General features: G+C 40.4%; 1 protein-coding gene and 1 long non-coding RNA gene across 2 annotated transcripts in view; one reads left to right on the top strand and one right to left on the bottom strand.

Moving 5' to 3' along the window:
- LOC124884997 (nesprin-2-like) overlaps nt 1–14950 on the top strand; it is a 101957-nt gene that overhangs the window by 65164 nt on the left and 21843 nt on the right. Inside the window, exons 16-20 of the mRNA XM_047393122.1 lie at nt 1722–1859; nt 2793–2987; nt 6730–7036; nt 7633–7769; nt 12922–13051. Of these exons, the coding sequence (XP_047249078.1) occupies nt 1722–1859; nt 2793–2987; nt 6730–7036; nt 7633–7769; nt 12922–13051 (907 nt within the window). The remainder of the gene's footprint in view (nt 1–1721; nt 1860–2792; nt 2988–6729; nt 7037–7632; nt 7770–12921; nt 13052–14950) is intronic.
- On the bottom strand, nt 8462–14187 carry LOC124885000. Its single transcript, XR_007042561.1, has 2 exons — nt 13578–14187; nt 8462–8719 (listed from the first exon to the last, which is right to left on the bottom strand). It is a non-coding gene; the product is annotated as an uncharacterized LOC124885000 (long non-coding RNA).

The following is a 14950-nucleotide window of genomic DNA, read 5'->3' as shown; positions in this document are numbered from 1 at the left end:
CTTGAACTATCAGATCTGGTTTGGTCTCATATTCTGTTTCAGTCAAATGCCAAACAGAAAATATGTGTTTAAAGATTCAACACTCAGCAACCCAAATAAGAGGGACTAAACTATTCTCATGGTTTGGAGCTTTTTGGTTGATCAGATAGCTCTCAGTGGAGTGTAGATGTTGAGAAGATCACATGTTCATGGCAGGTTCTGACCATTTAAGACTTTGTACATAGTCAGTAGAACCTTGAAATGAATTCCCAAATTCATTGGGTGCCAGTGGAGAGAAGCCAGGAGAACAGATGTGTTCATTTTCTTTAGTACCTTCTGCGTTCTGGACATGTAGGCGATGTAGAGATGACTGATCTAAGCCGACATACAAGGGATTACAACAGTCCAAACGAGAGGTAATAAATGTATGAATCACCTTTTCAATGTCTTTGATTGGGAGATTTAAAATGGCTATTAACTTTAAAAACCCAGATATAACCCAAATCCCCAACAGCAGAGTGATTCTAAGTCTGTTACATTTCCCAAAAGTGATGATTTTGGTTCAATTTTAATCGGGATTAAGGATTTTAGTTTAACCAGGTTTTTATGTAATTTAGACAGTTAAAAGGTGTTTTAAGTGACTTTGTACGTTTGTGTTAATTGGAAGAAAAACATGGATATCATCAGCAAAACAATGGAAAGAGTTTTTATTTTTCCTAAAAAGAGAAGCCAAAGGATAAAACTCTGCCTTTGATACCAAAAAAACTGCTCGAGTTGTGACAACAGAATATAATACAGTATCAAAGGCAGCAGAAAGGTCTACAAGGACAAAAACAGCAGAGTTTCTAAAGTCAATAGGTTAAAAAATGTCAATGAATGTCATTGAAAACTCTAAGAATGTTTTTTTTTTGTGCTGTGGGGGGATTCAAAACCAGAGTGAAATTTCTCACAAATGTTGCTGGAAGTTATAAATCTCTATAGTTGATTTAAAATGACGTCTCTAAAATCCTAGAGGGAAATGGCAAATTTGATATTGGTCTGTACTTAAAAAGTTCTGTTTCGTCAAGACCTTTCATTTTTGTTTCATTTTTGTGAGGGGCTAAACAGCAGCATGTTTAAATGCAGCTGAAACCCAGCCTGATGAGGGACATGTTGACCAGAGAAACAACAGCTGGACCAAGAGTGTGAAAGTTAAAGACACGAGAAGGGATACTATCCAGAGATGAACTCAAGGGCTGCATCTGACATACAGAGTATATTCAACAGAAAATGTCAAATTGAGCTAACAAGGCCAAACATGAAGGACGTGAAGAGGGATCTTTGGCATAGACTGCAGCAGATATGTTCTATATAAAAAACCTGCAGGTGATTCAACAATGTCACCAGCATCACAGGGATTTACAGCTGAGTTAAAAACATTAAAAAGAACCTGAGAAGTAAGACAAGAGACAGGAAGCTGAAATGAATCATTAGCATCAGACCCCGCCATCTGAAATTGGCTCTTTATTAGATTGATTGCTTTCATTTCCCTTTAGCTATGTTTAAACACACAGAAGGTGTTATCATTACCATCATTTGTGTTTTCCCTCATTCTCTCTTCCTTTTTTCCTTAAAAATAATATATATTTTCTGAGTTTTCCTTCAGCTTTTCTATAACTGACTGACCCTATTGTAAACATTCTTTCAGACACATCTCTTAGCTCCTGTGTAAGGCCTCAAATGATGATCTTTGTCCTTTGCAGCACTTTACCTCTCAAAGAGAAGACTTTGAAGGAACTCGTGAAGGGATCCTGGTCTGGCTTACGGAGATGGACCTTCAGCTCACCAATGTGGAGCACTTCTCAGAGAGTGACATCGAAGACAAGATGAGGCAACTGAGGGTAAGACCACTACCTTTTTTATATATTTGTTCTTGATAGAGGTTATTTTTGGAAAAATGAGATGTCTTCATAACATTTTGCAGTTTTTTTTATTTCTTTACTGGATGATGTTCATTTGGCTTACAACAAAAATGTATCAATATTTTGCAAGAAAGGAGATTTTCTAGCATATGGAATAGGAGGAAGGTAATATTGAAATATGATGGAATATCATCACTAGTCTATTCCATAATCTCTAGGGCCAACAAAATGTAATAAAGAGTGTAGCAAACAGGCTGGTAATTTAGTCCATAAGGTTAAATCTTTTTCAAGGCCTGATTTAGACGTTGTAGATTTCTTGTAGTATAGAGGCAAAAACCTTAGCCATGGCACAATCCCTTTGAAACTAGTTATCTACCTCACGGTTGTCAAGTTTGACTTGTCAGTCTCGGTTAAATGCAGATCTTTGTTGGTTTCACAATATTTAGGCATAATGTGAACTGTTTGACAAAAAATCTCATTGTGGGGAAGGAAAATATCAAAATATAAGTATATAAAAGTAAAAGGACTCTGAAAACAGAATATGTACAACATGTCAAATGAGTGAGAACAGTACTAACTGTTTTTAGCAAATTGTTTGACGGAATTTAGATTTAGGCGACAATTATCATTAACACCAAAAGGTTGATATGGGTTAAACAGAAGCATTCCTGGACTGTGGAAAGTAGATCTAAGTGTAATTCGGTGAAGAGTCATCCATCAGCATTGCTGCAAAAAAACTACATTTCTACAACCACTAATAATAAGCATCTACTCTCAGTGAAGGACGAAGGCCAACCATATCTTACGTGTAAAATTAGAAATACTATTTCATAACTAATATGGTGTTGCTAGGTGTTCTGTTTGCTTTTTTTCTTGTAAAGTATTTTCCTGTTCTTAAATTTCTCTCTGCAGGGCTTCAAGCAGGAGATCACCCTAAACACCAACAAGATTGATGCTCTGATTGTTTTTGGGGAGAATTTAATCCAGAAGAGTGCTCCTCTGGATGCTGTGCTGATCGAGGATGAGCTAGAGGAGCTGCACTCCTACTGCCAGGAGGTGTTCGGCAGGGTCGCTCGCTTCCATCACCGCCTCATCAACAGAAGACCGGTTAGTAGTAAGACTGGCATATTGACAGTAACCAGAAGAAAACCTCATTTTGCACCTTCGCCATTTTGTACTAACACACAGTAGTTCAGGCTATGCCCATGTAGTAAAAAGATTTTAAGAAATAATAATGTCCTTCAAATGTCTTTCAAATGGTACTTTCCATAACTGACCAGGTACCTTTTGTGACTTACCAGGTACCTTTCCAGAACTTTTCTAAATCCTACTGTGTATTTTCAGGGAACAGGCTGCATTCCTTCCTGGAACATACTAAACATTTTCAATCATTTTTACGGATCGTCCCAAGAATTTAACAAGTACTTTCCAGAACCTCCCTTTGAAAGCACCCTTTAAGTTCCAGGAAAGTTCCATGACTGGTTCTGCAATTGCCTGTTAAGTTTTGGGAAAGTTCCTGAAAGTGCATGCTAAGTTCCAAGAAATCTTCATTAGTATCACCTTATAATACAGCCAAGTTCTTGAAAGTACCACACAAGCTATGTAAAAGTTCCTGGAAATGAACCTGTATGTTCGGGGAAAGTGTTCTGTATTATGTAGTAATACTGAAAAATAATCGTAACACTGGTTGAAGTACATGGGCATGTTAGAGCTGCACAAGCAAGGAATTTGACTATGGTTTAACGTGCTCACGGCATACAGATATTTAGGTTAAATATATAAACTTTAGATGAAATAAAAGCTAAATAAACTATGTACATATACTGGTATCTAAACCCTATATTTTTTCTTTTTTATAATGAAAGCAGGTTGTGATAATGATAATGTGCTTATTTTTTTTGACAGCAGAGTATCTGACTACTCTGGCTGTAAGGTGTTCATTGTGTTGATCAGAGAGACAGCCTAGGTAGGGACGATGTCTCTGTGGTGGCTGGTTTTGCAAATAGTGCTCTGGGGCGCCGACCTGAAGATAAAAGTCTAAACAGTTTGTGTTTGCGATGTGTGGGGTCTGCTGTGATGTTAGCTGCCTTTTTCCTGACCATAGATCTGTACACAGTCCTGGACAGAGGGAAGCTCGGCCCTGATGAGCCTCTCTGCAGACTTGATTGTTCGTTGCAGTTTGGACCTTTCCTATTTTGTGGGTGAGCCAAACAGAGAGTAATGGGTGTGCACAGGACAGACTGAATTATGGCAGTGTAGGAGATGACCAGCAGCTCCTGTGGAAGGTTGTACTTCTTGAGTTGCCACAGGAAGTACAGTCTCTGCTGGGCCTTCTTACGAACAGTGTCTTTGTGTGAGGACCATCTCAGGTCCTGAGAAAGGTTCGTTATCAGTAACAGGAAGTGATCCACAGTCGACACAGTGCTGTTGATAATGGTAGGAGGAGCCGGTTTGGGGGCTGTTTTCCAAAAGTCCACCTTCATCTCCAACTGTCTTGAGTAGATCAGGCGATTCTGAGCACACTAGTGAACCAACTAATCCACCTCTTGTGTGTATGTAGACTCATCACTGTCCTGGATCAGTCCATTAACAGTGGTGTTATCTGCAAACCTAAGGAGTTTCACAGATGGATCTACTGAGGTGCAATCATACAGGGAGCAGAAAAGTGGGGAGAGGGCACACCCCTACAGGGGGGCCCGGTGCTAATGGTTTTTGTGTGGGAGAAGATGCTCCCCAGCTTCACCTGCTGCTGTCTGTCCTTCAGGAAGCTGGTGATCCAGTGACAAGTGGAGGCTGGCACTGTGAGCTGTATGACTTTCTGGTGGAGGATGTCTGGGTTTATAGTGTTGAAGGCCAAGCTGAGGTCCACAAACAGGATGCTGGCATACATCCTTGGGTTGTTGAGATGATGCAGGATGAAGTATAGTCCCATGTTGACTGCATCATCTGCTGACTTGTTTGCCCGATTAACAAACTACAGGGTGTCCAGCAGGGGCCCTGTGATCTCCTTCAGATGCTTCATCACCAGTTACTGAAAGTATGCCATGACCACAGATGTCAGGGTGACAGTCTGTACTCACCTAATTCTGTGATAGCGTGTTTCTTGGGGACTGGTATGATGGTGGAGTGCTTGTGGCAAAATGGAACCTCACACAGCTCCAGTGACTTGTTAAGTATCTCAGTAAAGATGAGGACTAGATATTCAGTGCAGACTCTCAGTTGGAAAGGGGACATACTATCAGGCCCTGGAGCTTTTCTGCACTTCTGAGGCTGAAAGAGCTTATTTACATCTTACTCAGAGATCTTTAGGTCAGTCCAGTGGGTCAGAGGGAAGGGAGTTGTTGGCATGTGTGGGTGTGTGGGTGGCTACACTGGTGTGGCTGGTACACTGGTGCGGTCAGAACTACCTTGAACTCAACCCACTCAAGACTGTGGAAATGGTGGTGGACTTTCGGAGAACACCCCCCTCCCCCATACACCCCCCTCATCATCCTCAACAACACTGTATCGGCCGTGGACCACTTCAGGTTCTTAGGAACCACCATCTCTGAGGACCTGAGATGGTCTTCACACATAGACACTGTTCGAAAGAAGGCCCAGCAGAGACTGTTCTTTCTGAGGCAACTCAAGAAGTTCAACCTTCCACAGGAGCTGCTGGTCATCTTCTACACTGCAATCATTCAGTCTGTCCTGTCTTCATCCATCTCAGTGTGGTTTGGCTCATCCACAAAACAGGACAGGTCCAGACTGCAACGAATAATCAGGAATGCAGAGAGAATAATCAGAGCTGACCTTCCCTCCATCCAGGACTTATACAGGTCTAGGGTCAGTAAAAGAGCTGCTAAAATCTCTGCAGACCCCACACACCCTGCACATAAACTGTTTATAGAGTTTTACCTTCAAGCCGTCGCTACAGAGAACTGTTTACTAAAACCAGCCGCCACAGAGATAGTTTCTTCCCCCAGGCTGTTTCTCTGTTGAACATTCAATAGAGTACAAAACAACAGCATACAGATGTTGCAAATGCACCTTTTATTAGATATGTGTATATTGTACATTGTAAATAGTAAATTTGTATATTCTGCAAAAACAGAACAAAAGAGCAAAGTGTACCAGAGTCAAATTCCTTGTTTGTATGTACGAACTTGGCAATGAAGCTGATTCTGAAAAGGCCTACCTGCATGGTAGGTTTTTAATATGAATAGGTGGGAGGTGTAAATGGCTCTTTTTCAATCCTGCAGAAGAAGCTGTTGTTATCAGCCAATCAGGGGTCATCACAGCATAGGTGGATTGGTTCCTGTAGTTTTTGATGTTGTGCATGCTCTTCCAGACTGCTGCTGGGTCATTAGCTGATAAGCAGTTTTTTTTAGCCCTTCATTGTAGCTTTTCTTAGCTGTCCAGATGTCCTTGGTTGTTTTTTTTTTTACTGTCTATATAGGGCCCAGTCGCCAATGCTGTAAGCCTCCTCCTTGGTCTGGCACAGGTTCCTCAGATGTGAAGTGAACCTTGGGTTATTGTTGTTGTATGTGTGAAAGATCTTGGTCTGCACTAACATGTCCTCACAAAAACTCATGTAAGAGATTGTTTCAGCAAGCTCATTCAGCTCTGTGGCAGAAGAATCCAGAAAAGTGTCAGTCAGTCCTGAGGTGTATTGAAGCTGGCGGAGAAGAATGTTATGGTCCATAGTGTCCACTTTCTGGGGAAAGTAACTGGAGAACAGTAGCAAAGTGCACGACATACAGAGAAAAACACACAAAGTATGAGTGAGCGTAGGACCAAGGCATCCATGCGCAGCGCCATGTACAAACTGCTCTCCGGACAAAACAATTATTCTGTGTTAAACCTGCAGGTTCTGAATGAGGACCGGGAGATGTCAGACCAAGACACAGACCTGGACCAATCCTCCAATGTGACCAACATGAGTTCCTGGACAGAGGAGAGGAGAAAGAAGGAGGATGAATCTCCATCCTTGGGTGGAGTCTCAGCTGGACAGCAGGCCATGTCCCACCTGCTGGTACCTCCTCCAGAGCGGTCAGGAAGAGAAACCCCTGTCAGTGTGGACTCCCTTCCCCTGGAGTGGGACCACACAGTCGATGTAGGAGGGTCATCATCGCATGAGGACGAAGAGGACAACCCATTCTTCAGTGCTTTGTCAGGTGACCACCAAATATTAATCAGTTTTTTTGCTTCTGAATCTTTTGGTTTTCATTTTTACACACTACGTTGAGTTCTTTAAAATGCTGGCAATAAAGACACATCTTTTGAGTTTTTGAAAGATTTTCTCACCTTTGGAAAAGCTCTGTTCATCCTTCGGAGGTGCTGTAAAAGCAACCTTAAGGAGGCGCTCTATCTCCTGTCTAAGTCTACATCACTGTCCTATTCCTCTTTGTTTATCATTAGTTTTGATTACGGTTTATTTTTTTCCCCCGCATTTTGGACCTAGCAACCCCTAAAAAATCCATATTCACATTTCATTTATGAAGTCATTTGGATTATCCCTCTATTTCTAGCTGATTGTACCACTGTAGCTCCAACAAATTACTATGCTGGAAGTATGGCAAGCAGTGCATGATAAAAACTTGCATGATGTTTGTGACACATTTTGTTCAGTAATGAATTGTTGCATGTTATTGATGGATAGTGATGCCTTTGGGAAAATCTTTCCAACATTCATATATTTAATTTAATTTAATTTTAGATAGCCTTAGTTCTGTTTTGTTTTGTTTTACCAAATTTGTTCTGTTTCTCTCAGTGAAGTCCGTTACGGAGCAGCCCAGCTGGCACCAGCCCGGCTGTCCGGAAAGGAGAGAGGTGCCCAGAGAAATCCTCTGCGGTCTGAGCACCGCCCCAACTTACAACAGCAGCCCTTCGTTTCATCAGGGAGGCTACGTAAGAGCACAGGAACACACCTATGTCTAGCTTATATATTATAACATACTCATTGATACAGAGTTTGTTTTGTTGACAAAAAATGGATCATAGTTTTCATCAGATTTTTGTCCAGATTAAAATGAGTCAAGAAAGTCAGTCAGTAACCTATCAACTGGAAACACTGGTAGGTCTTTCTGGTACTGTGACCAAAGTATTAACCAAGTTAGACTTTAGAGCTTAAATTCAATTCAATTCAGTTCAGTTTTATTAATATAGTGCCAATTCACAACACATGTCATCTCAAGGCCCTTTTCAAAGTCAATTCAGATTTCAAGTCAGGTTCATACATTCCAATTAATCGTAACTATCAAAAAGTGCAGTCAGATTCAGTTTATTATTCAAAATGGTTAAACCTTTTTCTATCTAAGGAGACTTGCAGCATTCACTCCTCCTGGATGAGCATGTAGCAACAGTAGGCAATTGCTTGCATTGACTTTGCAGCAATCCCTCATACTGACCATGCATGAAGCGACAGTGGGGAGGAAAACTCCCTTTTAACAGGAAGAAACCACCAGCAGAACAAGGCTCAGTGTGAGCGGCCATCTGCCACGACCGACTGGGGGTTAGAGAGAACAGAGCAGTGACAGAAAAAGAACACAGAAGCATTAATCCTTTCTATAGGACTTTCTATATGAAAGAAAAGTGAACAATTAATGGTTATAACTCCTTTAGTGGTTTATTCTAGGAGAGAAAGACAGGTAAGCAGATGAACTCTGAGCCAGTTTTCAAGTCTAGAGTATGAAAGAGAGCACAGTAGAAGCTTAGCCAGTAGCTATGTCTAGGAGAGACAGGGCCAAGTGGATCATTTGTAGAAGGTGAGCATTAAGTTGTTGGCAGCAGAAGCTTGGACGATGCCCCTCTCCAGGATGGTGTCACGTCTAAACACAGATTCAGGCCAGGTGTAGCTTCTAGAAAGAGAAAAAACAGAGAGAGAACATAAAGTTAAAAGCTGAAATAACAGCACAAATTGGAAAGTAGTATGAGAATGTAGCAGAGAGATTGAAAGTGGTCATTATGTCCTCCAGCAGCCTAAGCCTATAGCAGCATAACTACAGAGATAGTTCAGGATAACCTAAGCCACTCTAACTATAAGCTTTATCAAAAAAGAAAGTTTTAAGCCTAGCTTTAAAAGTAGACAGGGTGTCTGCCTCACGGACTAAAACTGGGAGCTGGTTCCACAGGAGAGGAGCCTGTTAATTAAAGGATCTGCCTCCCATTCTACTTCTAGAGACTCTAGGAACCACCAGTAAACCTGCAGTCTGAGAATGAAGTGCTCTGTTAGGAACGTATGGAACAATCAGATCTCTGATGTATGATGGAGCTAGATCATTAAGGGCTTTATATGTGAGAAGGTGAATTTTAAATTCTATTCTGGATTTAATGAAGGGAAGCTAAAATTGTCACAGTGTGTCTCTTGGTTCTGTATTTGTTTACGTTTTAGTTAGGTGGTTGCTGTCCAGTATGATTAGTCTTTGAGTTCCCGTTCTGGTATCTTATTTTTTAGGTTTTGTTCAGTTTATTGTATGTGGTTTTGATTCTGTAATTAGTTACGTTTAGTCAGGTGTTTTTTCTGTTACTGTTTGGTTAGTCCTTAAGTCCTCGTTCTGGGTTCTGTTTCCTAAGTTATCTTCTGTTTACTGTGTTTGTATTATTATTATTATTAATTATAGATCTGTTCCCCACGTGTTCTGGTCCCTGGGTGTGTTTACAGTTTTGTTCTCCTCCATGTCCTCATTTGTCCCTATCTGGTTCACCTGCTCTCTCTGCTTCTCTGCCTCCTTGTCTCACCTGTTCCCTGTTCCTCTAATTCCCTGCCCTATTGTTTCATGTCCACCTTTGTCTGTATTTAAGTTTGCCTTCGTACTTTGTTCCACGCGGTGTCGTTACGTCTCTTCCATGTCCTCGTGATATGTCTCTTTGGATTTCATTCTTGCTCCGGATCCTGTTTAGTTCTAGTTTGGAATTGCCTTGTAATCAGGATTATCTTGTCATCCAGCACCTCGCCTGCATGTAAAGTGGACTCTCTTAAATTAAAGAAGGAGTTTCGAACCCACTCTGCTTTTCTCCGTGCTTGTCTGCCTTTTGGTCCATCACACAAAAATACAACATTATGACAAAAATAGGAGAAATATGATCTTTCTTTTTTGATTTTCATCAGAACTCTTGCTGCAGCATTTTGAATCAGCTGAAGGCTTTTAACTGCATTTTGTGGACATCCTGATAGTAAAGAATTACAATAGTCCAGCCTTGAAGTAACAAATGCATGGACTAGTTTTTCAGCGTCACTCCTGGACAGGATATTTCTAATTTTGGCAATATTCAGGAGGTGAAAGAAGTAAATCCTAGAAACCTGTTTAATCTGGGATTTAAATGACATGTCCTGGTCAAAAATAACACCAAGGTTTTTTACTTTATTACCGGAGGTCAATTTAATACCATCCACATTAATTGATTCACTAAGCAATTTCTATTTGAAAGATTACGGTCCAGAGACAACAACTTTTGTTGTGTCTGGATTTAGACGCAGAACATTTAAAGTCATCCAAGTCCTTATGTCTTCAAGACATGCTTGTAGTCTATCTAACTGGTTGGGGTCATCAGGATTTATAGATAAATAAAGCTGAGTATCATCAGCATAACAGTGAAACTGTATCCCATGCTGCCTGATAATTTTACCTATTGGAAGCATATATATAGTAAAGAGAATTGGCCCAAGTACTGAACCCTGTGGAACTCCACAATTAACCCTGGAGTTTAAAGATGATTTATCATTTACATGAACAAACTGGAATATGTCAGACAAATAAGATTTAAACCAGCCTAGTGCTGTTCCCCTGATCCCTACAGCATATTCTAGCCTCTGAGATCTAACAGGACAAGTTCAGACATAAGTTATCTGAGGCTAGGAGAATATCATTAGTGAATTTCAGCAGATCTGTTTCAGTGCTATGATGAGCTCTGAAACCTGACTGAAACTCTTCAAACAGATCATACACTTGATTAGCAAATATTTTCTCAAGAATTTTAGTTAAAAAGGAAGGTCGGGAACGCGCTGGTGGTCTAGGGGTTAAACGCGCGACAATGTGCAGAGGCTATAGTCCCAGGTGCAGCTTTCCCAGGTTCGAGTCCTAGACCCGGCGACCTTTGCCGAATGCCCCCCCTTTGCCCCTTTCCTGTCTACCTTGTATCAAAAAATGAAACATAAGGGCTTTTAGTGCCGCAAAAAAAAATAAAAAAAGCCTTTGGTACATATCCATTTGCCAAGGATAGATTAATAAAATTGGGCTGGTAATCCTTGAAAATTTGGTTGGGATTGGGTCTAACATACAAGTTGAAGGTTTAGATGAGGCTAATATTTTTAATAACTCAGGAAGCTTCACAGGATCAAAACAGTCCAAACACAGGTCAGGTTCTACATTTACTTCCATTGTTGTCTCACTTGCTGAGGATGAAGTAATCATCTTCGGGAGTATGTCAAAGATTTTATTTTTAATAGAATCAATTTTATTTATGAAGAATCCCATAAAGTCATGACCGCTGAGAGCTAAGGGAATGGATGGCTCAACAGAGATATGACTCTGTGTACGTTTAGCAACTGTATTAAAGAGAAACCTAGGATTATTCTTGTTCTCTTCTATTAATGATGAGAAATAAGCTGTTCTGACTTGGCAAAGTGTCTTTTTAGACAACAGTAGACTATTTTTCCAGATTCAGTAGGAATCCCCTAGGTGTGTAGAGCGCCATTTTCTCTCAAATTTTCTAACAGTGTGCTTTAAAGTATACATCCTGAATTTAACTAGGTAGCCAGCCTCCTATAAATAATTACCTTCTTTTTCAGGCAGGATACATTGTCTAATGAACCACGTTGTGAGGAAGTAACACTATGAACAAGAGAATCAATTTGTCAAGGGGAAGAATCTAAATTATTGCCCTCCACTGTGTTTTTCTGTAATAATGACTAAATTAAACGTGGAACAGTTTCTTTAAAGGTTGTTACAGCCTTGTCTGATAATGATTTACTATAAAGACATTTTCTTTCAGATGTGGAGTAGTCATTTAAATTAAACCCAAAGGTTATGGGTGCAATCAGCAGCTGCTCGATATTAAATACGGGATACTAGAACTGCCATAAATTTGCGGGCATTGTGTTGGGTGATGGATCCAGCACAAAATGCTCAGAGATAGAGAAACCCTGATGTTTTCCTTAAAGTAATAATAGGTGTTTTTTTTCTTTCTTAAAAAAAAAAAAAAAACATAGCAAAGAATTTATGTTTTAAAAGTAAATTCTGATAACCTTCCCATCAAATACAACAGAAACAATTACACATAATTTCATTTGCTGACACAGACTACAAGGTGATCAAACAAAATGTAAAAGTTAGGAAAACATGTGAGCTGAAAACTAAACTAGAGATGCAACATCTAACGTCCAAAACTTGAACACTGATTAATCAAAGCTAATAAATGATCTAATACATGCTTAATGTTGCTTAACAGCAATGTTTTTGTGCTCACTAGTTAAATCATGGAGCCTGGGAAGTCACAGGTTCCAATCTGGACAACTCTGTGTGCTTTGAGCCTGAACCCCAGTCAGTCAGTTCATCCAAGATGAACTAACTTTGGTGGATTAAAAGTATCACTCTGATTAAATTACATATTTAGTCAAATTACTTGTTTAAGACTCAGCATCAAAAGTTCACGACTCTGACTCAACTCAAGACTTGTATGCCTTGACTTTGGACTTGACATGGGTGGAAAGACTTGAGACTTACATGTAACTTGCAAAACAACAACTTGTTTTCACCTCTGCTCATTAGGTCAGAGGCCATCAGAGGCTACTTCAAATCAGGCCTGATGGCACTCCCAATTTTTAGCTGTTTATTTGGTTTACATATATATTTTACTGTTTTATATCATAGACCAATTCAATGCAATACTCATAATGCAGTCCTTGTCTTTAAAATCCATTTCCTGTTTTCTGCAGAGCATTATAATTTGCTTATGAATTGTTTTATACAAATAAAGAAAATGTGGTTTCACTGTGCGACAATCAGGTGTGCAGGAGCTCGTGTGTAACTCCAGATGTGCTCTTGTATGTATTTGTGTTCAGGCTAAGTTCATGTCAGACTGCAGTGGGAGCATTAACAGTGTGAAGAGAGTAAAACTGATCCTCAATGATGACCTGGAAGTCGAGGAGGCATGTCTGACCAACAGCATAGTGAACAGGCAGACCAGCACAGGTATGTTGCTCCGGTAACAAGGTTTGCATTAAAAATGACTTCTGATCACAAGTCAGACAGTAATACATAAATTATTAGAATACATGTTCAAATAAAACGTGGAACCATTGCTACTTTTAGTACCTGCTTGCTTGTGGTTCCAACCATTCCGAGTGGCACTGAAAACACTGGTCACTGATTGGGCGCCGTCACTAGTAACAGCAATATCTCCAACTGTTAAATAATTTTCCAGTGGGCTTATTTTGTATATGAGCACTTTTAAAGCAAGGTAGCATTAAATAACATAAGCTTACCCTCACACATCCTCTAGTTCAGGGGTCCCCAATTAAAATAGCAGGAGGTCCACTCCCTCCCTCATCCTAACACTTTGGTGTCCAAACATTTTAAATCAAGAGACAAAAATATTTTCTTTCATCTTTATTTAACATTTAAATAACACTTTGAATGGCTCAGTTGAGCTGGGTCTGTGCAACTTCGTATAATTCTGCTCTCCTTGTGCTTGTGACAGGCCTGGTAATGTGCTTACCTTTTTCCTTACGTTGTTGTCCTTCTTTATTCATCTTAAAGTGTTTCTGCCACAGCTTCCAGGCATTCTTTGATCATTTCCCAGTCAGTAAAATCCACTGTACTCTCAGTGAACACTCGTATGTTCACTGTTGTGCTGTCAGAGACAACATGCTTCTGTCCATTCATTATTAAATGTGTGATTTTCATATTCCACTTTAAGAATTTTTGATGAAGCCACTTTTACTCACTCATCTGTGCACCAAGTCATTGTACTATCAGCAAGGGTAAGCTCCAAAGATAGTAACTTAGCAACCTGCGTTGAAGGACCCGGATAGCTTCTTCTTTGTGGTTTTCTGCCGGTTGGCACACAACGACGATGTGAATTACTGCCACCACCTGGCGTGGAGTGTGGACCAGAATGTTGCTGACCTACGTAGCTATGTATCATGTTCAAAGTCAGACGCGGCAGCCGGCAGGAATAAAATGTTAATATCTACATAGTAAATGAGTAAATGCTTTGCGGTTAGGGTAGCAGCAGCAGCCCTGACTGAAGCACCTCATTGCCTGACTTGCATCACGTGCCTCCCGGGGCCAGACTCTCCGCAGGGCTATACCATATTAACCCGACATGCGGCGCAAATGAAGTAAGACACTGTTGGACAATATGCAGTAATATATAAATGTTTAAAATCAGGTTGGGTCTGGATTGAATGGCGCGTGGGTCCGTATCCGGACCCTGGTCCGCTAATCTGTGACCTCTGCTCTAGTTCGTGACCTTCCGTATGATACATGATGGCTTCGAGTCATGCTTCAGTTCTCACTGCCCAGAGCCTTGTCTGGCTCTTTTCTTTCACAGTGTGTCTGACAACAGCCATAAACAAAGCAGCAGTCAAGACTATTGATGTTTGTGTCTCTATTCACACATTTAGCCTTGCTATTCATGATTGAGATTGTACTCAATTTTAATGGAAAATGAATCAAACCGTGTTTAAGTGACCTGACCCAACCCGAATAGATTAGGTACTAATGGAAAAGGGACATTAGCGACCTCTATGACAGAACAACACAAAGCACCTTGTAAGTGTGAAGTGGAAAGAAAAGTTTGACCTGGCTGTTTATTTTCCTATATTTATTTAGATCCATCTTCCTATTATCTCTCTGTCCTGCTAAAGAAAAGCATCCCCTCAACATGATGCTGCCACCACTATGTTTCAGCATGAGGTTGATGTGTTCAGGGTTTTGTGAAGTGTTTCATCCATTCATAGTGTTTTCCATGTAGGCAAAAAAGATTTGTTTTCCTCTTAGCAGAAGATCTTCTTCCCACTGTCTGCTGTGTCTCCTACATGACTTATGGCAAACTGCAAACCGGACTTCTTAGGACTTGGTTTTCTT

The sequence above is a fragment of the Girardinichthys multiradiatus genome, chromosome 19 (assembly GCF_021462225.1).
Source record: "Girardinichthys multiradiatus isolate DD_20200921_A chromosome 19, DD_fGirMul_XY1, whole genome shotgun sequence".
In the NCBI taxonomy this organism is placed as follows: Eukaryota; Metazoa; Chordata; class Actinopteri; order Cyprinodontiformes; family Goodeidae; genus Girardinichthys; species Girardinichthys multiradiatus.
This window is presented reverse-complemented; position numbering and strand designations above follow the sequence as displayed.